Source organism: Schistocerca americana, chromosome 1 (genome assembly GCF_021461395.2).
Source record: "Schistocerca americana isolate TAMUIC-IGC-003095 chromosome 1, iqSchAmer2.1, whole genome shotgun sequence".
NCBI lineage: Eukaryota > Metazoa > Arthropoda > Insecta > Orthoptera > Acrididae > Schistocerca > Schistocerca americana.
The window spans coordinates 294,522,577-294,547,668 of NC_060119.1; the positions used below are offsets into that span (position 1 = coordinate 294,522,577).

A 25,092-nucleotide genomic window follows, 5' to 3' on the forward strand; every position below is an offset into this window, starting at 1 on the left:
GTTTAAGTAGTTCTAAGTTCTAGGGGACTGGACCTCAGAAGTTGTCCCATGGTGCTCAGAGCCATTCAATTACTGTTATGAAGGTTTGGAGATGACAAAACTCTTGCAAATCGCAAAAGAATAATGGTTACCCAGCAGTGATACGTTGGCGTTTAAATTACCACTTTGACTGAAAACAGCGTACCATGTTGTCTCAAATAGTAATGAGCTGTCCATTGTAGAACATGTGTGTTTGTTTTTTGAGAGCTGCGGTGCCTAATAACCTCAAAAACTGGGAACTTATGTGTTAAAGAAATATTTTTCTATGATACCGTCCTGCCATCGTGTGTCTCCAAGTAAGTCTCCAAGTCGCCTTCCGTAAAGTGCTGTAAACTACTAACGCAAGATAATCGGAAACTCTGCGGTTAATCCAAGGATGACGGAATACGAAAGTGCAAAGAAAGTGAAAGGAGCACATTTTTATGAAGCAAACGAGAAGCATTCATATGGTGGATTCGTGAGTAAAGGAGTAGGTCCAAGATAAGAAATTCGTAAAGACAAAACATATGAAATATGTGGTAATGTTTGAAAAGGCGGACATTATAGCAGGAAGAAAATACAAAATAAAGTATAGCAGCACCACCGCTTAGGATAGGGAAAGTTAGTTTTGTGCGATATTCTGAGCGCAAGTTACAGCCAGGTGCGGGCCGGATTGCAGTAAGTTACGCTGACCGGCGTTTGTGAAGTGGAATGGAGGCCACAGGGCCGTCGAACCGCTGAAAAGCATAAACGCAGCGGTTTGCATGTTGCAAGTTACAGGTACATGGGGCCGACTGGCGCAACTGGGGTGTGGTGTGTACGTGACTCGGAGCGATGCGTTAGCGAAACACAGGCGCGCAGCCGAGTACAAATAGATGTTGTTTTCTAATGAGAGTCATTCAAGTGTAGCAGCTCTTCTAGACTGCGGGGCGTGTCACTCTGCTGGGCTACACGCAGCAACAGATTGGGCGACAGCGTCCCAGTCCACGGCGGGTCGTTGGTTCGACCCTCTGAGGCCGACGCGGAGTCCGCAGCCAGCCAGGGCGGCCCACTCTTCGGCTCGCTACCGCGGACAGTCGTCTCAGCTCCCGACATGCGCTGGAGGCTTCCGTGGCGACGGCCACAAAATCGGACGCCGGATCGCGGGCGGTCGTTGCTGCCGCGTTCCCAGCTGCACCAGCCGAGCAAGAAGCAGCAGTGGCGCCGGCCTACGTCTCTCGGCGGAGCAGCGCGGAGACAACGAGGACAGTGGTCGCCGAGTCGGCTGCTGGCACAGCCATCCTGACGTAATCATAACTCTACAGCTGGCGAACAAGGCCGGCACGACACAGAGTTGCCTTGCACAGGTCGCTGGGGCAGTGGCCTCAGCATTGTGGGGCCTGTGACGCGGACCGAGGTGAACGAAGCACTGAAGTGGAAATGAATAAATCATTTGAAAAGTTCTCGCCGAGTTTAAATACAGCACCTCCTGGCAGCCACCCTCTACATTTGGTGTCAATACACCACATTTGCCGTGAGATACCACAACAAAGGTTACAAGCTACTAAAAAAAATGGTTCAAATGGCTCTGAGCACTATTGGACTAAAGTTCTGAGGTCATCAGTCCCCTAGAACTTAGAACTACTTAAACCTAACTAACCTAAGGACATCACACACATCCATTCCCGAGGCACGATTCGAACATGCGACCGTAGCGGTCGCGCGGTTCCAGACTGTAGCGCCTAGAACCGCTCGGCCACCCCGGCCGGCTACAAGCTACTAAAACATTATCTTACAAGAGAGGGAAACTGTGAGACACTTGAGTCTATCTTTCATAAAACATCCAACAGCCGTAAATTTGATCAATAACTGTATTATGCTACCAGTTACGGTGCCTCATTTGCACCATCTTAAGGCTTCTGTACACGAAACGAGATAAGCCATCCAGCTGTTCGTGTCCACTAAAGGAACCACTACTTCAATCTCGTTTCTGTAGATATTTTCACAGCCGAAGTGGACACTTTACACAATTAACAACACGTATATCTGGTCTGAATGCAGGGAGTGTGGGGCAACGAGAATTTTTTCCCTCACTTTCAGTAGATACCTGATTGCTTTTTCCCTCACTCAGCACAACGTCGAATGAGTGTTTGCAGAGAATGATAGTAGTGTCTGTTGTGCTGTGTATGCTGGAGACAATAATATCTGCGACTGGAAGGAGTCAAGATTTTATTCTTCATCGTTGTTGTCTTCCTCTTCCTTGCATCTGTTTCTCTCTTGAGAGGCAACATGTTGCTGAAATTTGATTCCCACTACATTTCCTTGTTTAAGACGGTAGCATTAGCTTTCTGCAGTCCTTATTGATCAGCAAGTCTTCCTTCAGTATAGGACGACTCTTTCATGTAAGCGTTTTCATTTTGTATCACAATCGATATGGAATCGTTGTGAGCGAAAACTGATTTTTTGTTTACGGTATTTGAAGCAAATATTAGACTCAGCAATGGGAATCTTTTATCTCAGAATCAGTGGTTCATTCTTTACTTCTCATTTGCCGACTTTCTTTCCTGTTCCACTAGCAAATATAGCGAGGGAAAAACTACTATCTATAAAAATTCGTATGAGCCGCAATTTCTCGAATCTTATCTTCGTGGTCCTAATGGGCAATTATATTGACGGAAGTAGAATCATTAGGCAGTCAGCTTCAGATATAGGTTCTTTAAATTTTCTCATTAGTGTTTCTCGGACAAAAGTTGGCGTTCCCTCCAGAGTTTCCTATCTGAGTTGGCGAAGCATCTCCATAACAATCACGTGACGTTCGAACCACCGGTATAAAATCTAGCAATCCGCTTCTCAATTGCTTCGATGTATTTCTTCAGTCTGACCTGGTACAGATCCCAAACTCGCGAGCACTACTCAACAATAAATCGCACCAGTGTCCTGTATGTCGTCGCCTTTACAGGTTCTGTCTACATCTACATGGATACTCTGCAAATCACATTTAAGTGAATGGCACAGGGTTCATTGAACCACCTTAACATTTCTCTGTTATTCCAATCTCGTATAGCGCACGGAAAGAACGAACACCTATATCTTTCCGTACGAGCTCTGATTTCCCTTATTTTATCGTGGTGATCGTTCCTCCCTATGTAGATCGGTGTCAACAAAATTTTTTCGCATTCGGAGGTGAAAGTTGGTGATTGGAATTTCCTGAGAAGATTCCGTCACAACGAAAAATGCCTTGCTTTTAACGGTTTCCAGCCCAAATTCTGTATCATACCTGTGACACTCTCTCCCATATTTCGCGATAATACAAAAAGTGCTGGCTTTTTCTTAACTTTTTCGATGTACTGCGTCAGTCCTATCTGGTAAGGATCCCACACCGCGTAGCAGTATTCTAAAAGAGGACGGACAAGCGTAGTGTAGGCAGTCTCCTTAATAGGTCTGTTACATTTTGTAAGTGTCCTGCCAGTAAAACGCATTCTTTGGTTAGCCTTCCCCACAACATTTACTATGTGTTCCTTCCAATTTAAATTGTTCGTAATTGTAATACCTAGGCATTTAGTTGAAGTTACGGCCTTTAGATTAGACTGATTTATCGTGTAACCACTCTTTTATAAAATTCTCCTAATAAATCGAAGCCGACCATTTGCATTCCCTACCACAGTTCTCATATGCTCGTCCCATTTCATGTCGCTTTGCAACTTTACGCCCACGGACGTAAACGAATTCATTGCTTCAAGTTGGACACTAGTAATACTGTAGCCGACCGGTACAGGTTTGTTCTTCCTATTCATCCGCATTAATTCACATTTTTCCACATTTAGAGCTAGTGAAGACAATTCATATCGTTTTAAAGGAGTCAAGACATTTACCACTTACTTATTCTGCTTCTTCGTTGTCGTCTTCTTCTTCTTTGTGTCCATTTTCATCTCTTCAGACACAACACATTGCCTGGGTATGATGCCCATTACGTTCCCCTGAATGAAATCGGACAATCATTTCCCCTCTGTTGAAATCGACAAAATTTCCGTCTTGATCTCTGACTGACATATTTAATTCTGAAACGTAGTTAACAACTGGCTAGCAAATATGTGATTTCGGTGATTGCACAGTCTTACATCCGGGTAATGCTGCAGGCCAGAATCTATGTAACATTTTTGTAGGAGCAGTATTACGGAATTAACTTCCATAAATATTATATTCGGCCCTTCGAACTTCAACGATCTGAATATTTACTCGATCTTCTGTTGTATTTTAGGTTTCCTTTTCAATTACATCTCCATCAAAACCTATAACTGGGCCCTATATCATGATTCACTTAAAATCAACATGTACAGTTCAAAAATGACTCTGAGCACTATGGGACTCAACTGCTGAGGTCATTAGTCCCCTATAACTTAGAACTAGTTAAACCTAACTAACCTAAGGACATCACACACATCCATGCCCGAGGCAGGATTCGAACCTGCGACCGTAGCGGTCTCGCGGTTCCAGACTGCAGCGCCAGAACCGCGCGGCCACTTCGGCCGGCAACATGCACAGTACTCCACATTCGTATCGTTTGAGAGTTTTATTATAGTTGATGTTGATTTTGACAATGATTCATTTTTTTTTCCTTTTTCTCCTCGTCGTCATCATCTCGGTCATTCTTGATCTTGTATTACTCTGTCTCTCTCAAAATGACGGGAAAAGCGTTATCGAGTTCGTACGTTAATGGATACTTGTCCTGCATTTACACATCACCTATGTAAGTATACAAATGGAAGTTATTTTTTATCACTGTAATATTCGGTATGTAATTGCAGCCAAATAAACTGAGTAAGACAAATAGTTGGAATGGCTCTGAGCACTATGGAACTTAACATCTGAGGTCATCAGTCCCCTAGAACTTAGAACTGCTTAAAGATAACTAACCCAAGGCTGTCACATACATCCATGCCCGAGGCAGGATTCGAATCTGCGACCGTAGCGGTCGCGCGATTCCAGACTGAAGCGCCTAGAACGGCTCGGCCACAGCGGCCGGCCTGAGTAAGACAATTTCGTACACATGATCATAAATTTACTCTTATAAATTTGCGGGTGTGGACAACCATCAGGTATGGAATAGACAGACGACACAGAAACTTTGTACCGAACCGGGACTCATACCCCGATTTCTCGCTTACCGCGTGAGGTCGCCTTACCATTTGTGTATCCGTGCACGACTCAGCAGCAAATCCACACTTCCGTATGTCGTCAAGCATGTGTCTACAACCTGTACTCGTATATCCGTTATGTACATTCCCGTACAGGAGGGGAAATTTTACTTGAAAGTCACTTGTATGTTCAGCGGCAAATTACATGGTAATTCGGTATAACACAGGCACTGCAATATCGTATTTATCCGCTTACACCGGGCATGCGACTTTCGAGTAAAATGTCTCGCCTGTACGGGAATATACAGAATGGATGTTTGAGTACAGGCTGTAGACACATGCTTGACGATGTATAGTAGTTTGTGTCTGACCGTTCGTCGTGTACGCATAGCGAAGTATTCGAAGGCTGCCTTCGGCAGTGGTGAGACGCGCACGCCTTCTTCGCGTCCCGCCTGTTGTGCTGCTTGCCAGCGAGTGCACGTGTGTTTAATTCCACGCAGCGGCTTGTCTCAAAGACCGGCTTCATCGACCATCATGGCGTTTTCTTACCGCCAAACAACAATTAGATTAACATTTCCTTTGGATCACGGGCGCCCGAATGCGTATGAAATAGAACGTTTTATACGGGATGAAATGCGTCTCCCGCCACAGGATGTTCTCGGAATTCATTTTTCAGTCCTCAGTACTACTGTGTAAATAAAGCTGGCGAATGACGATCTGTGTGCCTAAGTTGTGCGGCACCTCGCGAATGCTCTTCTTATGCCCTGACGGACACATAGAGAATGTCGTGGTTGATCACTCCTGGTTTTGGCCTCCGAATGTTACGGGTTTTCGAATTCCCGTTTGAGGTACCGGCAGACGCTATAGTGCCCACCTTTAAGCCTTACTGCAACATCCTTAGTCACGTAGCTGAAACGTGGAAGATGTTGGAAACATTCCGTGTCCTCACTGGCGCAAAAATAAAGAAAAAAAATTAACTACCGAAATACGTGCCTTCCTACTCGGCTATTGCCCGCTCGGTTCATGCCGGCCTATTCAAGTTGTGGCCAGGGTGCTGCCTGCTGCGCCCCCTCTGAATCAGTCGGTACCGCCGTCGATTCCTTTCAACTATCTGGCCACATGTCGGATGACAGCTGCCCGCCATCTGACACAGAACTGCATGTTAGGAAGCAACGGTCGCCAAGGAAACGGAAGAGACAGCGTCTTATCCCTTCCGATGACTACCTCTATCGGATGTGTGCACAGGATGTATCTGACACTGATGTTGCGCTGTCTTCTGACGCCCTGACACCTGGCGACACGACCCCGCCCCAGTCTCCAGTCAGCGCTCACCTCCGGACACTGACCTTCCCACTCCTGCGTCTGATGCTATAGGTTCCGTGTTTGACGCTGTCTGTGGGCGCACCTCTAATAGCGTTCCACTGAATTGGCCCAGTGAGAAGTTTGTCTCCTGGGTGGGATCGGGTCCCTGCCCGTCAAACTGATGTCCTTTCATGGGGGCCTAACAGACAGTTCCTTGTGCTTCCCTCGTGTTTGAATCGTCCTTCCTCCTGGTGATGGGAGCTTTGCAAACTTATTGAATAGCCACAAACTGGCTTTACTCCATGATACGTTGTATGCTGCGGACGTCGGCGTTGCTCTGCATCAGAGGGTGCATGTCGCAAATCTCTGTGCTCCTCATTGACAGCGCATTTCTCTCATGCTTTCCTCACTGGTAGCGGGGTGGCAATCCAGTTACATGATGGTATTCTCGCTGATGCAGTTGCCTATCTCCCTGATGCCAGAGGTTTGGGTCTCACGTTTAATGGTGCAGAATCGTCAATGTGTATGCGCCATCGGGTTCGGATCGCCGCCGTATACGTTACGCCTCCTTCTCAGAGACAGTCACGCCTCTTTTCCCGAGTCGGCAGGAACTACTGATCATGGGAGGCGATTTCAACTGCGCTCAGGTACCCAAATATCAACTACTTCGTCACTATCTGCGTGCGACGCTAGCGACTATTCTCCAGCACCTCAGTCTAGTGGATTCTTGGGAGCATGTTCTGGCGATCGTCCGGGTTTTACGCGTTCTCTAGCCTTTCTTCCAGGAGATTCGATAGTGTTTACATCTCCCGCGATATTATCAGTTGGGTGCAGGCTGCTGAAGTCTGGTCCGTTGACTTTTCTGACCATGCCAAAGGGAGTGGTGCGGCCGTGGATCATGGAAACTGAAAATGATCCACCCTACTTTATGCGACTCTCGGCAGCTCATCGAGCCCACGTGGACAGCTTGTCGTCGACGCTATGATGCCTACCAGTCTGCCCTGACTTGGTGGGTACTCTGTGCAAAGCCTGACCTCTGCAAGGCCTTGATAGGTTACGGAAGGGACGAACTGAGGAATTCATTCTGTTTTACCCATGTTTTGTTTGACGTATGATGCGTTCGTGTATTTCATGCATGTGTCACTCTCGCCTTATTCGCCAGCGCCAGGCGATGGTGAACCACGCCAACGCAAAGCTCGCATCCCGGCCTCACTGCCACCTTGAAGGACCTATAGTCAGGGTTCGAGCACGTGACGGGTTAGTGCAGTAGCGTCCAAGTACGTATCATGTTCTTACGACCGATGATCGGCTGCGTTTTGATACCCAACGGGATATAGGGTCTCGCACATTGTGTTACACTGTACTCTGAACAACGTCATCAACATTACTGTGGTCTCCAGACTATCTTTTGGCTCGGTTCCCGTGGATGCGCCGATGAATTTCATTGCTAACGTCACAGACGACGAACTCAATAATGTTATACTGGCATGTTCTATGTCCAGGTCACCTGTCGCTGGCAGTATCCCACTAGACTTCTATTCGACATTTCGCCCACTTCTGGCGCCAATGTGGGCGGAAATCGCGTGCCAATTGCAGACGGCTTCTTCGATGGTTTCCTCATTCCCATCCGAAAGCCTCAGGGTGCCCCTCGGATAGGCCCCTTGACATTTCTCAACAGCGACACAATGATCATTACCCAGCTGTGGGATTTGCGGCATAAAAGCGCAGCTCGGTATGTGGTTTATCCAGATCAAACTATCGGGACATAATCGCTCTTGCTCACAGTCGCCGTAAGCCTGGACCTTTGGTAGCTCTTAACTTAAGCCAGCCGTTCGATCGGATTGATCACGACTACCTGGAAGAGGTGCATCGCAATAAGGGATACCGTGATACTGCCGTTGGCGTCGGGACGCATCTCCTTCATGTAGCTACGTCTCGTATACTCTGCAATAGCTGTCTTATTCCTCTCATCTCGATCCGTGATCAAGGCTGCCCGCTCTCTCTATATTAGCAGGTCCTTTGCCTCTCCATTTTCTGCGATCCATTGCTTCCTTCTTAAGGCTGCTGTATGTTGTACCGTCCATCATGTCATCCAGTATCTGGAATCTCTTCCTTCCTCGCTTCCTTTTCCCTTCTACATAACCTTCTAAAAATGTTTTTATCAGTCCGTCATTCTTTCTTAATATATGCCCAATCCAATTTCTTTTTCTTCTCTTTATTACATCTAGTAACTGTCTTTTCTCTCCCACTCTTCTCAGTACCTCTTCATTTTTTACTCTGTCCATCCAACTTATTCTTTCCATCTTCCGCCATGTCCAGATCTCAAAAGCCTCCGGCCTTTCTCTGTCTTTTTTCCTCATAGTCCATGTTTCAGCGCCATATAGAAGAACACTCCATACAAGACATTTTATGAGTCTCTTTCTGAGTTCTCTGTCCAGACCGCTGCAGAAGATTCTCCTTTTCTTATAAAACGCCTCTTTTGCCATTGCTATCCACGTTTTAATTTCTGTGGTGCACTTCCAGTCGGTGTCTATTCTGCTTCCAAGATACTTAAAATTTTGCACCGGTTCTAGTGTTTCTCCATTCAGCACAATTTTTATTTCCTTATTTCCTCCTATTGCCAATACTTTTGTTTTATTTGTGTTAATTTTCATTCCATGTTTTTTTCCGTTAGTTGCAATGGTGTCCACCAAATCCTGTAATTCTTTTTCTCCTGTGGCTAGAAGGACCATGTCATCAGCAAATCTCAAGCACCCTACTCTTCTTCCTCCAATTTCTGCTCCTTTGTCATCTAATGAGCATTGGTCAATCATATTTTCCAAGTACAGGTTGAAAAGAGTAGGTGATAAACAGCATCCTTGTCTTACGCCTTTCCCTAGTCTGATCCAGTTTGTACTTTCTCCTCTCACTTTAACTGAAACTTTTTGATTAAGGTATAATGAGTTTATAAGTCTTCTGGTTTTCCAGTCCACTCTCTTTTCCCTCATAATAGTCACCAGCTTGTCCCAAACCACATTGTCAAATGCCTTTTCTAAATCGATGAAGCACATATATAGGTCTCTTCCTTTTTCAATAAACCTTTCTCCCAAGGCTCGTAGGAGCCCTGTTGCATCTCTGGTGCCCGTATTCCGTCTAAAGCCAAACTGCTCCTCACCGAGATTCTCCTCTGTTACTTTTTCAAGTCTTTTATTAATTATTCTTAACATCACTTTGGCTGCATGTGAAATGAGGCTGATTGTCCTGTGCTCGCTGCATTTCTTGGTTCCTTGTTTTTTCGGCAATGGAATCATTACTGTTGTCAAAAAGTCCTCAGGCCATTCACCACTGTCATATATTTTATTACATAACCTCAATATTTCTCTTATTCCAGTGTGGTTCAAGCATTTTAGTGTTTCTCCCGGTATTGTATCTGTACCTACTGCTTTGCCATTTTTCATTGCAGCAATGGCAGACTTTACTTCTTCCATTATGATGGTCGGTCCTTTCTCTTCATCACTTACACTGTTGTGTGGTTCAAGTTCCAGAGTTTCTGGTTTGCTATTTGTGTCATATAGCTCTTTTATATATTCTTCCCATCTCTGGAGGACATCGTCACGGTCTTTGTACACTACCTCTTCGTCTTTACTCAAAATTTCCATAGTAGCACTTCCTGCTCTGTTTTGTTCCCATTTCATAGTGTTTACTCTGTTGTATAGTAAGTCGTATCTTCCCTTCCTGTCCAGTTCTTCAATTTCATCACATTCCTCTTTTAGCCATTTTTTCCCAGCCTGCTCTGTTTCTCTTCGCAGTTCGTTATTTAACCTTCGGTATATCTTTCTTGCATCTTCAGTGTTCTTGATTTTCAATTTTCTTCTCTCCTCCATCTTGGAAATCATTTCTTGTGTGACCCGTGGTTTTTTTGACCTTTTCCCTTTTACAAATCCTATATTTTGCTGCCCTGCTTTAATGATTCCTTCTTTCAGCATATTCCAGTACTCGTTGGCATTATCAGGTGCTTCTTTTTCTCGTAATGTGTTTAGAAAGTCCCGAGACAGCATTTCTGTAATTTGTTCTTAGTTTGGACCTTATCTTCTCTAAATCCCACTTCTTCATCATTGTCGCCTTTTTCAGTTTTTTCGTTCTTATTTCTATTTATGCCATAAGTAAGTTGTGGTCACTATTAATATCTGCACCTGGTAATGTGTGCACCTTCTTGATTCCATTCCTGTATCTTTCTTCTACCAGTATAAAATCGATTTGGTTTCTGTATTTATCCCCTGGTGATTTCCAAGTGTAGAGCCTCCTTTTATCGTTCTTGAACCATGTGTTTGCCGCTATCAGCTGCCTTTCCCTGCAGAAGTCAATTAACCATTCACCTCTGTCATTTCTCTTTCCAAGACCATGACTGCCTACTATGTTTCCCTCTTTCCCTTCTCCCACAATGACGTTCCAGTCTCCCATTACTATTTTGCAGCATTTTTTATTTTCGTCCATTATTCTCTCTATTACATTGTACGCTTCCTCTACAATTTGGTCATCATGTTCTAAAGTTGGCATATACACCTGGACAATCAGTAAAACTTTTTGTGCTCCTTTCAGCCTTACACCAATAACCCGGTCATTTGCACAGTCTACATATTCCACACATTTAGCCAATTCCTTTGTCACAATCATTCCTACTCCATTAATTCCTTTTACTTCTCCTCCTGAGTAGTAGAATACATATTCATCTGACTGCAACTCTCCATGTCCATTCCATCTTACCTCAGCAACTCCTACGAGGTCCATATGATTCTTTTCCATCTCTCTTTTAAGGTTTTCTAGTTTTCCTGCTTGTAGCAGAGTTCTGATATTCCAGGTACCAATTCTCGTTTTGATTTTTTGCCTCCTTTCAAGTTATCCCCCCCGGAGATCCGAATGGGGGACTATTTTACCTCCGGACACTGATTTAACATGAGAGGAAGCCATTTTTTGTGCATAAAATGGAGACTGCATTATGCAGGGAAGGTAATCTGCGGTGGTATTCCGTTGCCTTCCGCAGTTCTGGAGGCCGCCCCTAACATAGGATACAGACGCCTTTTGCAGCCGCCCGCTCCGGGTCAGACGCTGCATGAGAAGTATAGGTTGGAAAATGAAAGACCCCTAGCCCTTGAAACCTAATAGCGTCAGGGTCGGAAAAGAACAAGAGCTGGCCGAGGGTGGCCAGATAGGAAAGATAAAACTGAGGAGCCTGGCGTAAGTAAGTGGAAGCAATGCCAGGACTCAGCTCGGGGCCCCGTGGTCGCCAGCCACGTACCACTAGGTGTGACTCCCTGAGGGGAACCGACACAGGGAACCGACACAGTACGTAACTGTAAATCTGGTGTCTCGTATCCCCCACGTGGCACAGACACTCCGTATTCCGCCATCCATGACCCGTCGCATGCTAGCGGCATTGGGTTCATTTGCTTGCCACGGGTTACTGCTCAATATAAGGTACCAGACCCTCATCCTCCCGCGATGCAGGGGCGGTTTAGGTCTGTATCATGTGTCTGACAGAGCGGTAGCCCTTTTCTGGCTCTCACATTACATTGTGACACCGTAGTTATACGGGCCTTACCAGCCTGTTGCTAGAGGCCCTTGCACCATACTCTCTCTCTCAGCACCCATCCATCTCCCGGAAAACCCGTCGCCCTTCTTTTACTTCCGCCACTTTTTCTCGATGTGAGCTACGTCCGTACACTGATACGGCCAGCGCACTTAACATCCACGAAGGCAATCTATGGTCCTTCAGCAGCACAGTTCACCAAATGCGGTTGAGAAAAAGCATCCCCACGACGGCTGGCGTGCCGTTTGGCGGCGATCGGTGTGCGTTCCTTATCTCGACACTGCCGTCCTGTATGCGTGGTATCTTACCGTCAGTGGGAAGCAAGTATGCCCGTCATGCTTGCACAGGATTATGTCTGGTACCTTACTGTCAATGGGAAGGATTCACCTCGCAGGCACCCCGTTATGTGTCGCCTGTCGAGCACCGCCAGGTGTGCAGATCGGTGAGAAGTGTCTGGTTCTTGGTGATACAGAAGTTGTCCCTAATTACCCGTACGACTCCTAATCAGAAACCTACTCAGTTGTTCCTCTTTCCGGACGCTGGATACTTCCCATAAGCGAAGAAGAACTCTGTAAAGTTGATTTCTGGACACGCAGCTCCGTACTTGCTGACGTCGAAAAGAGTATCTTTGATTTTTGGCAGTCCTTAATGAACGCCATTGTGCAATTGTCCGAAATACAAAATACAGATGTTTTTCTCCAAATTCCTTTGCAGTGTATTTCTTAACCCACCCCAAAGCTGGGGTGTTCCTGTCATGAAGAGTTGATCCCCGCCATTTCCACACTTAGAACCGATTTATTTACTTGTCATCGCAATGTTCTTCTAGGAAAAACTGTACGTTGTAGTCTCAATGAGTTTGACGTCTTGCTGCGCCCTCCTCCTCGCGACGCCGGTTTCCTGTTATTCTTGGTGGTTTTAATGTTAAGCCATAAATAAATGAAAATAAAAAGAAAGAAAAGGAAAATAAATAAGCGATGTTTAGTGTACCTCTACTCCACGTTCCCTACGCCTTCCTTGATTCCTCGAGACGCCTGCCTACTTTGCCACCACCCCTCCCTTTGGGCGCCGGGAAGGTTCCTATAAAAAAACATGAAGGTAGAGCACTTGCCCGCGAAAGGCAAAGGTCCTGAGTTCGAGTCTCTATCCAGCACACAGTTTTAATCTGCCAGGAAGTTTCAAGTCTGGCAGTTTCTGAAACTCAGCTAGATGCTCGAAACCAGAGACAATCTGTTCCAATCCAAAGCGGCACACGTGATTAGTAGCGACATGAAGCACCACCTGCAGTTTGCTCCAGCCTGTGATCTTCATGGCATCTCCTTTATAGGCTGGTTCTTTGCCCAGTATCCCAATATCCTGTTAATGAACTGAAGTCTGCCACCTAATGTAACGGTGACTGAGCCTTTGTTTCTATATCCAGAAACTGCTAAACCGATATGTTTGTATGAGTGGGTAGTCCAATTTTGACTTGTTGGTATTACAGACGTAGGTTACAGTTTTTAAGCGTTTTCTAAAGCACAAAATCCTAAACCTCTTTACATTTAAAAACTTTACAAATATTAGCCTCTCTTGAAGTCTTAGGAAGACTTTTTTGGTTTTGTTAAAAATCGAGATATTGATCTCAGATATATTGACCGGGTAACTAATTTCGGTCAGCTACGACCATCTTCAGACCTGAGTGAAGACAGTTCCTTACGTAATTCGTGTCATTGCGTATATGTTTGCCACATACAGATCTGTATACGCAATCACACGAATTGTGTAACGTATTGGATTCAATCAGTTCTGAAGATTGTCATAGCTCAGCTATATTAATTACCTGGTTAATAATTTTTTTGTAATTCCTAACGGGATTTATAACATCTATTGCTTCCAAGCTTTTTACAAGGATAATGTACAGAAGAAAAGAAGAAATAATTGACGATTTGTTGGATGATGATGAATTTGGCTTTAGAAAATGTAAAGACACCAGAGAGGCATTTCAGACGTTGTGCTTGATAATCGAAGCAAAATTGAAGAAATATCAAGACAGGCCCCAACGATTTATTGATCTAGAAAAATCGTTCAACAATGTAAAATGATGCAAGATGTTCGAAATTCTGAGAAAAATTGGAGTGGGCTACACGCAAACACGGGTCAAAAAAATGATTCAAATGGCTTTAAGCACTATGGGACTTAACATCGGAGGTCATCAGTCCCCTAGACTTAGAACTACGTAAACCTAACGAACCTAAAGACATAACACACATCCATACCCGCGGCAGGATTCGAACCTGCGACCGTAGCAGCTGCGCGGTTCCGGACTGAAGCGCCTAGAACCGCTCGGCCACCGCGGCCGGCTACATGGGTCATATACAATAACAAAATGAATATATGAAACATCGTTACGAATTTGTCGCACCCCGCTAATCTTAGGTAGACCTTCTGTGAATTTTTTTTTCCGCAGACAGTACTTCGTAACATCAAGCATATCCGGTTGATGAGGTACACAAACAAGACATCTCCTTTATCTACGAAGTAAAATCCCCATCGATCGTTGGCCCAAAGAAAAAGTAGTACTGACTGTTTGGCACGTTTAACATAATTAAAAATATGTTAAGGTTAGGTTAGGGTTGTTTAACGTCCCGTCGACAACGGGGTCATTAGAGACGGAGCGCAAGCTCGGGTTAGGGAAGGATGGGGAAGGAAATCGGCCGTGCCCTTTCAAAGGAACCGTCCCGGCATTTGCCTGAAACGATTTAGGGAAATCACGGAAAACTCAAATCAGGATGGCTGGAGATGGGGTTGAACCGTCATCCTCCCGAATGCGAGTCCAGTGTGCTAACCACTGCGCCACCGCGCTCGGTAAAAATATTTTAAGATCTATAACAGAGTAGATATCTGTATATGATTCCTGAAAACACAACTTAGGATTGCAGCTCCGTGTGTAAGTGTGCAACTGATTGCGGCGAGTCAAACGAGAAAACTTCTCTCGAAATTTGATACTGTAAACGCTTCACAAAAATGATGTGAAATCGTCACAAATGATCTTAGAAGGGTAGGTGAGAATAAACGGAAATCTGTTTTATAAAGACAGACACACCTTATTATTGATCTATGTGTCATGAATGTCTCTTCGTTGGAATTGTAATGAACTGCATCAATGAAAATATACCTAGCACTAGATAAAGGCATGTTGTGCACAAATAAAATATGAAAAATGTCTGGCGTAGCATCTACACAGCGATGAAGAAGAAAGCAGGAACAGCAAAGAACGGCAGTCTACCAGCCACGCAGTGGCCAGCGCGACTGCTGTCAACGACTCCTCGGGTTGTTCACCACGGAAGAGTCCGCCCCCGGTAGCAGAGTGGTCAGCGCGACAGACTGTCAATCCTACGGGCCGGGTTCGATTCCCGACTGGGTCGGAGATTTTCTCCGCTCAGGGATTGGGTGTTGTGTTGCCATCATCATCATCATTTCATCCCCATCGACGCGTAAATCGCCGACGTGGCGTCAAATGGAAAGACTTCCACCAGGCGGACGGTCTACCCGCAGTCTACCCGTAGTCACACGACCACTGAAGAAAGATGGATTCGAGACCATTTTTCAATGACTGTTTTATTAAATGAACGTAGAAGAGCTATGTTCTGTTTGACGTATGATGCGTTCGTATGTTTCCATACTTGTGTCACTCTGGAAATGGCATCACTTAGGTCGTTGACGATTATGGAACGTTGTTCTCGTTCAAATATACTACGACACCAGTTAGTGTCCAAAAGTTAAGCGTAATCACGAAAAGAGGGCATATCGCCTTATTGGGATATCGGAAGGATTTCTGAACAAGATACAGCTTAATCATGAGACATTTTTCGTAGAACAGTTCAGAACAAAGTGTGAAAACAGTTCTGATAGCTAAGAAAAACTTTTGTAAAGAAATTGCACATCTGGGGAATCTCACGGACAAGAAGCTCTTTGCACAGCGAAGCGGCACAGAGCAACGGTAGGCGATCTCTTGGTAGTCGGTACGACGGATGCAGAGGCCTCTTAGTATCCTTGGTGGACGCTGAAGGGAAGCATTTCGCCTCCCTAACGCATCCCAAGCATTTCATAACATTCAGATGCGGGGACCACACTGGCTAGCTCATGTGACGAATATGTTGACCTTCAAGAAATTCTTCCACCACAGCGTTATCGTCCATAAGTATGACTTCGGGACCAATTGCATCTCTGAAAAAGCAAACATGAGAGAGCGGTGTCTCATCTCTGCATATCTGAGCGTTTACAGTACTCCTCGACCACTAATCAAGATGTGATGGCTCTTCCCTAAGTGTTGTTGTTCCGGCACTCTGGCAATTCGAACATTATCTACTCCAGGTAGCAGTGATATTAGTTCTACTCAGAGACGCAATGGGCGGAGGGAAATGTGAAAATGTTAAAATGTATGTGAATCCCTAAGGGACCAAATTGCTGAGGTCATCGGTCCCTAGACTTACGCATTACTTAAACTAACTTATGCTAATAACAACGCACACACCCATGCCCGAGGGAGGACTCGAACCTCCGGCGCGAGGGGCCGCGCAGTCCGTGTCATGGCGCCTCAAACCGCGAGGCCACTCCTCGCGGCTAGGGAAATGAGAATAAGAATTGGTGTAGAAGGTAGATGAATGTAATACAAGTTGGAAAGAAAATTCTCTTCTTTGCAGTTCGCGAGTTGCGCGAACTTCCGGAGTTCCTCCCTCCCAGATACCGATTGTTCCGCTACCGCTTAAGTTCTACTAGCTGTTTTGTGTGCAGACTTTGAAGCAGTAGGACGTTTTCACATGACCTGCTAAGAATAACTTTAACGTCATAATCCTGTTAGCTGCATCTTTTTTGGCGTCACCCTCATTTTAAATAGGGTAGCGAGTCTCTCTTGTCTTCGAGACAGGGTTCATGCTGTTGTTTACATCATATTTATTTCCCCGGTAGCCCACAACCCCTTTCCTACAGGTGACTCTGAAGGCTATACATCAACTCACTTGTTCTGATTATATGGAAACCACTCACATTTTTGTCTTTACTTTACAAACGGCATGTCCGCTTATAGTACAGCAAAAATATGAAAGTTGTAGGTGCGAAGCAGAAACGCAGAGCAATATCTCAATAGCTCATGGCCAAGCCACTAAGTGTCTCACGCATCATGTGAGGTAACTAGTGCAGCCGTACTGATGTAACGGGGCGTGCGTAGGATCTGTCATTCTCTGAAACTGAAGATGTAAATTCCAGTGTATCGGGTATGTGTACTAATGAAGGAAAAGAAGCATTACGAAGACGGACTCCCTAATTTTATGTACGTTTAACGTCGAAAAACTACGGAAAGCACACATATGTGCGTTTATATATAAATAACCTCAAATCTACACTACTGGCCATTAAAATTGCTACACCAAGAAGAAATGCAGATAGTAAACGGGTAATCATAGAACAAATATATTATACTATAACCGACATGTGATTACATTTTCACGCATTTTGGGTGCATAGATCCGAGAAATCAGTACCTAAAACAACCACCTCTGGCCGTAATAACGGCCTTGATACGCCTGAGCATTGAGTCAAACAGAGATTGGATGGCGTATACAGGTACAGCTGCCCATCCAGCTTCAACACGATACCACAGTTCATCAAGAGTAGTGACTGGCGTATTGTGACGAGCCAGTTGCTCGGCCACCATTGACCAGACGTTTTCAGTTGGTGAGAGATCTGGAGAATGTGCTGGCCAGGTCAGCAGTCGAATATTATCTGTATCCAGAAAGGCCCGTACAGGACCTGCAACATGTGGTCGTGCATTATCCTGCTGAAATGTAGAGTTTCGCAGGGATCGAATGAAGGGTAGAGACACGGCTCGTAACACATCTGAAATGTAACGTCCACTGTTCAAAGTGCCGTCAATGCGAACAAGAGGTGACTGAGACGTGTAACCAATGGGACCCCACACCATCACGCCGGTTGATACGTCAGTATGGCGATGACGAATACACGCTTCCAATGTGCGTTCACCGCGATGTCGCCAAACACGTATGCGACCATGATGATGCTGTAAACAGAACCTGGATTCATCCGAAAAAATGATGTTTTGCCATTCGTGCACCCAGGTTCGTCGTTGAGTACACCATCGCAGGCGCTCCTGTCTGTGATACAGCGTCAAGGGTAACCGCAGCCATGGTCTCCGAGCTGATAGTACATGCTGCTGCAAACGTCATCGAACTGTTCGTGCAGATGGTTGTTGTCTTGCAAACGTCCCCATCTGCTGACTCAGGGATCGAGACGTGGCTGCACGATCCTTTACAGCGGTGCGGATAAGATGCCTGTCATCTCGACTGCTAGTGATACGAGGCCGTTGGGATCCAGCACGGCGTTCCGTATTACCCTCCTGAACCCACCGATTCCATATTCTGCTAACAGTCATTGGATCTCGACCAACGCAAGCAGCAATGTCGTGATACGTTAAACCGCAATCGCGGTAGGCTGCAATCAGACCTTTACCAAAGTCGGAAAGGTGATGGTACACATTTCTCACGAGGCATCACAACAACGTTTCACCAGGCAACGCCGGTCAACTGCTGTTTGTGTATGATAAATCGGCTGGAAACTTTCGTCATGTCAGCACGTTGTAGGTGTCGCCACCGGCGCCAACCTCGTGTGAATGCTCTGAAAAGGTAATCATTTGCACATCACAGCATCTTCTTCCTGTTGGTTAAATTTCGCGTCTGTAGCGTGTCATCTTCGTCGCGTAGCAATTTTAATGGCCAGTAGTGTACTTAACGTATGCGAAATGATCTTGTGAAATATTGTTATTATTTCATAATTAATATTTCAAATATATTGTAATACCCTTTTTATTTTAGAAAGTGAAGAGTCCTCCTGCTGGGATCTCTCACTCTCCTGTCTGTCAGCCTTTGTACTGATAGGACGCACTATAACTGTGTTCCTTGCGTATCAGTAATTAATCCTTCTTTTGTGTAGACAAATGGGATGTAAGTGAGATGTGTTAGCTTTAGAACCACTTGCGATTAAATTAATGTAAATTAGTCAAGTCTCATGAGTTCTCGTTTTTAAGAGCTCTCCTAATAGATATACGATAGATGACATGTTGTAATGGTTTATTGTTACAGCCAACGACCATTACGAGTGTAACAGATCGTAACGTCGAGACGCAATAGCCGAATACAATTAGTATTCAGCCATTTATTGATTTACAACTTGTTACAGCGTCCCTGAGATTAATTGCCGATCATCACGAAGCGTTTTCCAAACTTGACCGCAAGCGCGGAACGTTAATTATTTGCCCACACTTTCCAGGCTATAATTCCGTTTCGCCCGTAAATAACAGACATCGGCCCCGCAAAATTGATGTTGGTACTAAAAGATGTAATCATTTCTAAATCTCACAGCATTTTCCTCGATGTCAATTTGGGTACTAACAAATTGCGTCCACTATGGTTCAAATGGCACTGAGCACTGTGGGAGTTAACTGCTGAGGTCATCAGTCCCCTAGAACTTAGAACTAGTTAAACCTAACTAACCTAAGGACATCACACAAATCCATGCCCGAGGCAGGATTCGAACCTGCGGCCGTAGTGCGTCCACTATCAACAGTGGCCGTCTGCACCAGTTAATTTTAACAGTTTTTTTTTTCAGTGACTAATTTTAATTTCTATTTAAAGTCTAATTTTAGTAATCTTGGGCGCGAGCAGACGCGTCAGATTTACCGTGGCGTAATAACAAAAATTCTCAAAATACTGCGGAAGCAGAGACTGTTGTACTCTCCGTTCAAACAAGACTGCACAAATGTCGACAAGCAGAAGTTAGTGGAAACAAGATCCGTACTGAAGTACACAACTTCCACTCATACCTTAGCGAAAGATCTTGATCTTGCCGAGACCCCGCGAAAATTCTGATTCAGCTTAAAACCGCTTAGCATGTCGAAGTCACTCGCTCACCAGGCTGGAATAACAATAGACGACAAGAAAGTAAAGATGAAGTTTCGAATTTCGCGTTTCATAGATCGCTTGAGCGTTTGATCATCGCACAGACTTCCCTATGGGAGACTTAGTAACAAGCATCCCTGGCGTGGAAATACAGCTGAAAGCGTTCAAGAAAAGTAACTCACCAGGTCCAGACTGAATTCCTGTTCTGTTTCACTCAGTCCTCTGTGGCATCGGACTCGTACTTACTTTGCATTGATTGAGATCTCTCACCCATCGCAAAACCCTAGGAGAGGAAAAAAGCACAGGTGATTCGTGTATATAAAAACAGTATAAGAACGGACCTAGAAAATTATGGATCAATATCCTTTAGATTGATTTGCTGCAGACTTCCTGAACGTTTTCTGTGTTCGATATAATAAATGTTCCTCCCAGACGTAAAAGCTTCTGTAATACAATGAAACACCTACAGCCGTCGTTTCAGTGTTATTTATTTCCCTACGACCGACATTTGATATTATTTATTACACTTCAATGTAACTTGCTAAAATGAACGGCAGATGTCCCGCAGGCCATCAGTCAGAAGGATAGGCTTAAAAAAAAGTGTTCTTTCCATAAATCAGCATGGATTTAGAAATTATTGCTCGTGCGAAACAACACTTGCAGCTTTTCCACACGATATCCTGCGAATCGCGAATGAAGGGCAGCTCGCCAGATCTGAACCCCATCGAACGCGTCTTGGATGCGATCGCCGATCGCACTGTCGTCAGAGCTCATCGCCCCCTCCCCTCACTTGTGTGTGCAAAAAATGGTTCAAATGGCTCTGAGTACTATAAGACTTAACATCTGTGGTCATCAGTTCCCTAGAACTTAGAACTACTTAAACCTAACTAACCTAAGGACATCACACACATCCATGCCCGGGGCAGGATTCGAACCTGCGACCGTAGCAACAGCGCGGTTCCAGACTGTAGCGCCTAGAACCGCTCGGCCACCCCGGCCGGGTTGTGTGTGCAGATGTGGTGCCAGATCCCTCCAGCGACCTACCACGGCGTCATTTCTTCAATGCCAAGTCGCGTCGCCACTCTTGTACGTGTGAAAAGTGCTCATACTGACTGTTAGGTTGGTGGTCGTAATATTCTGGCTGATCAGAATATATCTAGCAAGCAGAGTTGTGACGGATGGGGAAGATCTGGCGCTGTTGGAAATCCTTTATAGATAATTACTTCGAAAGTTAAGATAGCTGTATCAAAGATCCGAACAAAGGTAAGGCCTTGTTGACGAACAAGCACAAGATAACGTCAAAATTGATCTAAGGAGCGGAAAGAGACAGAAGTTCTAAGAGTTAAAGCGTAAAACACTGCCTAACGATCCGACAAAAATTCCTACAGAATTTTACTTCTGCGGTTTATTTGCGGTAGAGTTTATGTCCATTTATGAAGGATTTTTTTTAAGGCGTAAAATCTCTTTTGCGGTAACTAACGATGATCTTGTCAAATTCAGGTCGTTTAGCTCATCCGTGAAATTCGGAAGTCCGCAGATAACGGAGTCTAGGTCGCTGTATTATTCTTTGCTTTCGGAAGGCAATCGATACAGTTCCGCACTCTTGTTTAGTGAACTAAATACGAGATTACAGAATATAAGACCAGACTTGCGAGGATATTCAGAATTTCTCAAAGTAATTGAGAAACTGAAAGTCATAGATGAGTGGAAGCTAGTTAAATCATAATCGCCGAAGTAGAAAGGTTATGAAATGCAGTTTGCCAACAGTAGAAAAAGCATTTCTGAAAAAAATTAAGAGAGAAATATAAATGTTAAGAAGTGTTATCTGAAACTGTTTGGAGGTGCAACGTGCACTACCTACAGTACAGAAAAGAAAGCAAAAGTACTTGAAATTTTTGCTACGGAAGAATGCTAAAGATAAGAGAGTGGGCGGGGAGGGGGGGGGGGGTGCAGACTCGGATATTTGTGGAAAAAGTACTGCGTCGAATAGGGCAGAATATCAATTTTCGCCACATCTTGAGTAAAAGAATGTATCATTAGGTAGGACACATTCTGCGGCATCAAGGAAGAGTTCATTTGGCCCAAGATGTACTAGGAGGAGGTAAAAATTGTAGACAGAAACGAAGACTTGACAGCACTAATCAAGTTCACGTGGACGTAGGTTGCAATAGTTACGAAGGAATGAAGAGTGTTGCAGAGGACAGACTTGTGGCGAGAGCTACATACGACCAGTTTTTGGCCGGAAGCCACAACTGCGTCGAGAACAACATATACACAGACACTTACACACACAAGGGTAGCAATAAGCATCAACGGTCAGACAACTTGTGCGGCGTAGCGTATATTCATTGCGGGCCATAGCGTAAGGTTATGAATAAATCTCAGAGAACGACATTAAGTAACTGAATGTCATCACCTTCATACAACTTACGGGATGTAAACAGCGCACGGGACTAAATTTCTCAGGAGGCATAAATTTTATGAGTTCCACACTAACTCGGCGTTAGGAGTGATATTAAATTTAAATTTCAGAACGTTATTTTGTAAAAAAAGAAAAAGAAAAAATAATTCTCAGTGTAAGTTTTATGAAAATACGTAATGTGCAACTTTCGGGATTTGTTTGAGATGGGGCGGCATACAGGTTTGAGAGTTTTCCCACTGGCCTCGTTTAGTGTGATTGAATGGTAGCTGATGTTCGGTCGGAATGTGGAGCGCCATCAATGCCTTCCTGTCCGTCTCACAACAGTCGTCACCCACACTTTCACCCACATCGTGTATCTATCCGTTATCGTACCTGTATTACCTCCATGTATATGTATCTTACGTGCTTCAGGATCCAACATGGTTTCAGTCGTCGTTCTGTCAGTTTGTGACGAAATTAAATGCTTACTTCCTTGTTGACGTCACATCACCACAAATCAACGGCCGCCCTGACTACTGAATGGTTAGCCTGACGGACTGCGGTCCTAAGAGGCTCGGGTTCGATTCCCGGCTGGGTCGAGGGTTTTCTCCGCTCAGGGACTGGGTGTTGTCTTCATCTTCATTTCATCCCCATACGGCGCGCAGGTCGCCCAATGTGTCATATGTGTCATAAGACCTTCACTAAGGCGGCCGGACCTGCCCCGTAAGGGGCCTCCCGGCCAATGACGCCAAACGCTCATTTCCATGTACCACAAATCAACATCTACCTCCTCATGATTACCCAGAAATTCACTCTATGGACAGCGAGCGCAGGCACCGCTTGTAGTGGGAACAGCGACAGTTACAAGTTAAAAATTGACACTTCACTCTACAGACGAAACCTTCTTTAGAAGTTAAGTCCCCAAGGGCCACACGTTAAATGTATCTGTTTGTGTGTAGTGCCGCCGTCATACACAAGAAAAACACACACACACACACACACACACACACACACACACACACATATATATATATATATATATATATATATATATATATACAGATACATTTAACGTATACTCTTGGCTACTTAACACATGAAGGCGCTCGCGCCTGTCGAGTGAAAGATGTCAAAAAATGGAGGTTGCTTGCGACTTGAGGCGGCTCTACAGTTTTAATTCACTCATAAGTGCCTGGCGGATGGTTCATACAACCTCTAGAGCCTTACGCTCTCGAATAGCACGCGGGAAAAACGAACACCTAAACCTTTCCGTGCGGGCTCCAATTTCTCTCAGCTCATCGCGATGGTAATTTTTTCCTGTTTAGGTGAAAGACATCGAAATATTTTCGCATTCTGAATATAAGTTGGTAATTGAAATTACGTGAAGAGACTTCATGCGCCACGAAACACGCCTTTATTTTAATAATTGCCATTTCAACGTGCTTCTCACAATCATTAGTACTATCTCCAAATGGTTCAAATGGCTCTGAGCACAATGGGACTCAACTGCTGAGGTCATTAGTCCCCTAGAACTTAGAACTAGTTAAACCTAACTAACCTAAGGACATCACAAACATCCATGCCCGAGGCAGGATTCGAACCTGCGACCGTAGCGGTCTTGCGGTTCCAGACTGCAGCGCCTTTAACCGCACGGCCACTTCGGCCGGCTGTACTATCTCCCCCACTTCGCAATAATGCAGAAAGACGTAGCTATGTACGACATTTTTCAGTGCCCCACGGAAACGTACTTGCTAAGTAATCGATACCGCGCAGCAAAACTTTAGATGCGTAGTATAGGCAGTTTCTTTAGTAGATTTGTTGCATTTTCTCTGTGTGCTGTTAATAAAACTCATTCTTTGATTCGCCTTCCGTACAACATTTTCTATGTGATTGTTCCAGTTTAAGTTGTTTATAATTGTATGCTTAGCCACTTAGTTCAATCGACAGACCTTCAGTTTTTACAGTTTATCGTTTAACCAAAATTTAACGGACTTTTTTTAGTGCTCTTGTGAAGGACCTCACATTTGTTATTGTTCCGATTGATTCCCCGCTTTTCTCGTAATGCAGGTACCTTGTATAAATCACATTGCGATTCATATTGGTCTTCTGGCGTGTTTTCTAAATGGAAATTGACGACAGCATCAGCCAACAATCTGAGAGGTGGAAGTCGAATGCTGTGTTTCCAAATTTCACTCTATAAACATTCTGCGTATAATTTACCGCATAATTGCTGTAAGGATACGTTTATGCACCTAGTTATCAATGCTAGCTACATAGTTGGACTTTGTGACAGGCTGTAATGTGTTTGGGCAGCAGCCGGAGTTAGGTTTAGCCGGCCAATCAAGCACCACCCACCTAGTTGTGAACTAGGGCTAGAGTGTTTGAGGAGACCCGTAGTTCTGGCGTGCGTGCGTAACTTGGCATATCGTTTCGGTAACCCGATGGCGTGGTCCAGTGTTTTCGGAACGGTGGTGTGGTAAAGAGCAGTTGCCAGTTTCCAGGCAATGCATATTTACATTACAAGTTTGTTAATCATTCGCCGACTTTGTATGGTTCACGCACTTTTACTTCCTTGGTTCGCGTCTGGAAGTTTCAAAAATGGTTCAAATGGCTCTGAGCACTATGGGACTCAATTGCTGTAGTCAGCAGTCCCCTAGAACTTAGAACCACTTAAACCTAACTAACCTAAGGACATCACACACATCCATGCCCGAGGCAGGATTCGAACCTGCGACCGTAGCGGTC

General features: G+C 44.8%; 1 protein-coding gene across 1 annotated transcript in view; it reads left to right on the plus strand.

The window, feature by feature from the left end:
- Window positions 1-415: 415 nt before the first annotated feature.
- Window positions 416-25,092, plus strand: part of LOC124544860 (melanopsin-like) — a 57,530-nt gene continuing 32,853 nt past the window's right edge. Inside the window, exon 1 of the mRNA XM_047123612.1 lies at window positions 416-496. Coding sequence (XP_046979568.1) covers window positions 416-496 — 81 coding nt within the window. The remainder of the gene's footprint in view (window positions 497-25,092) is intronic.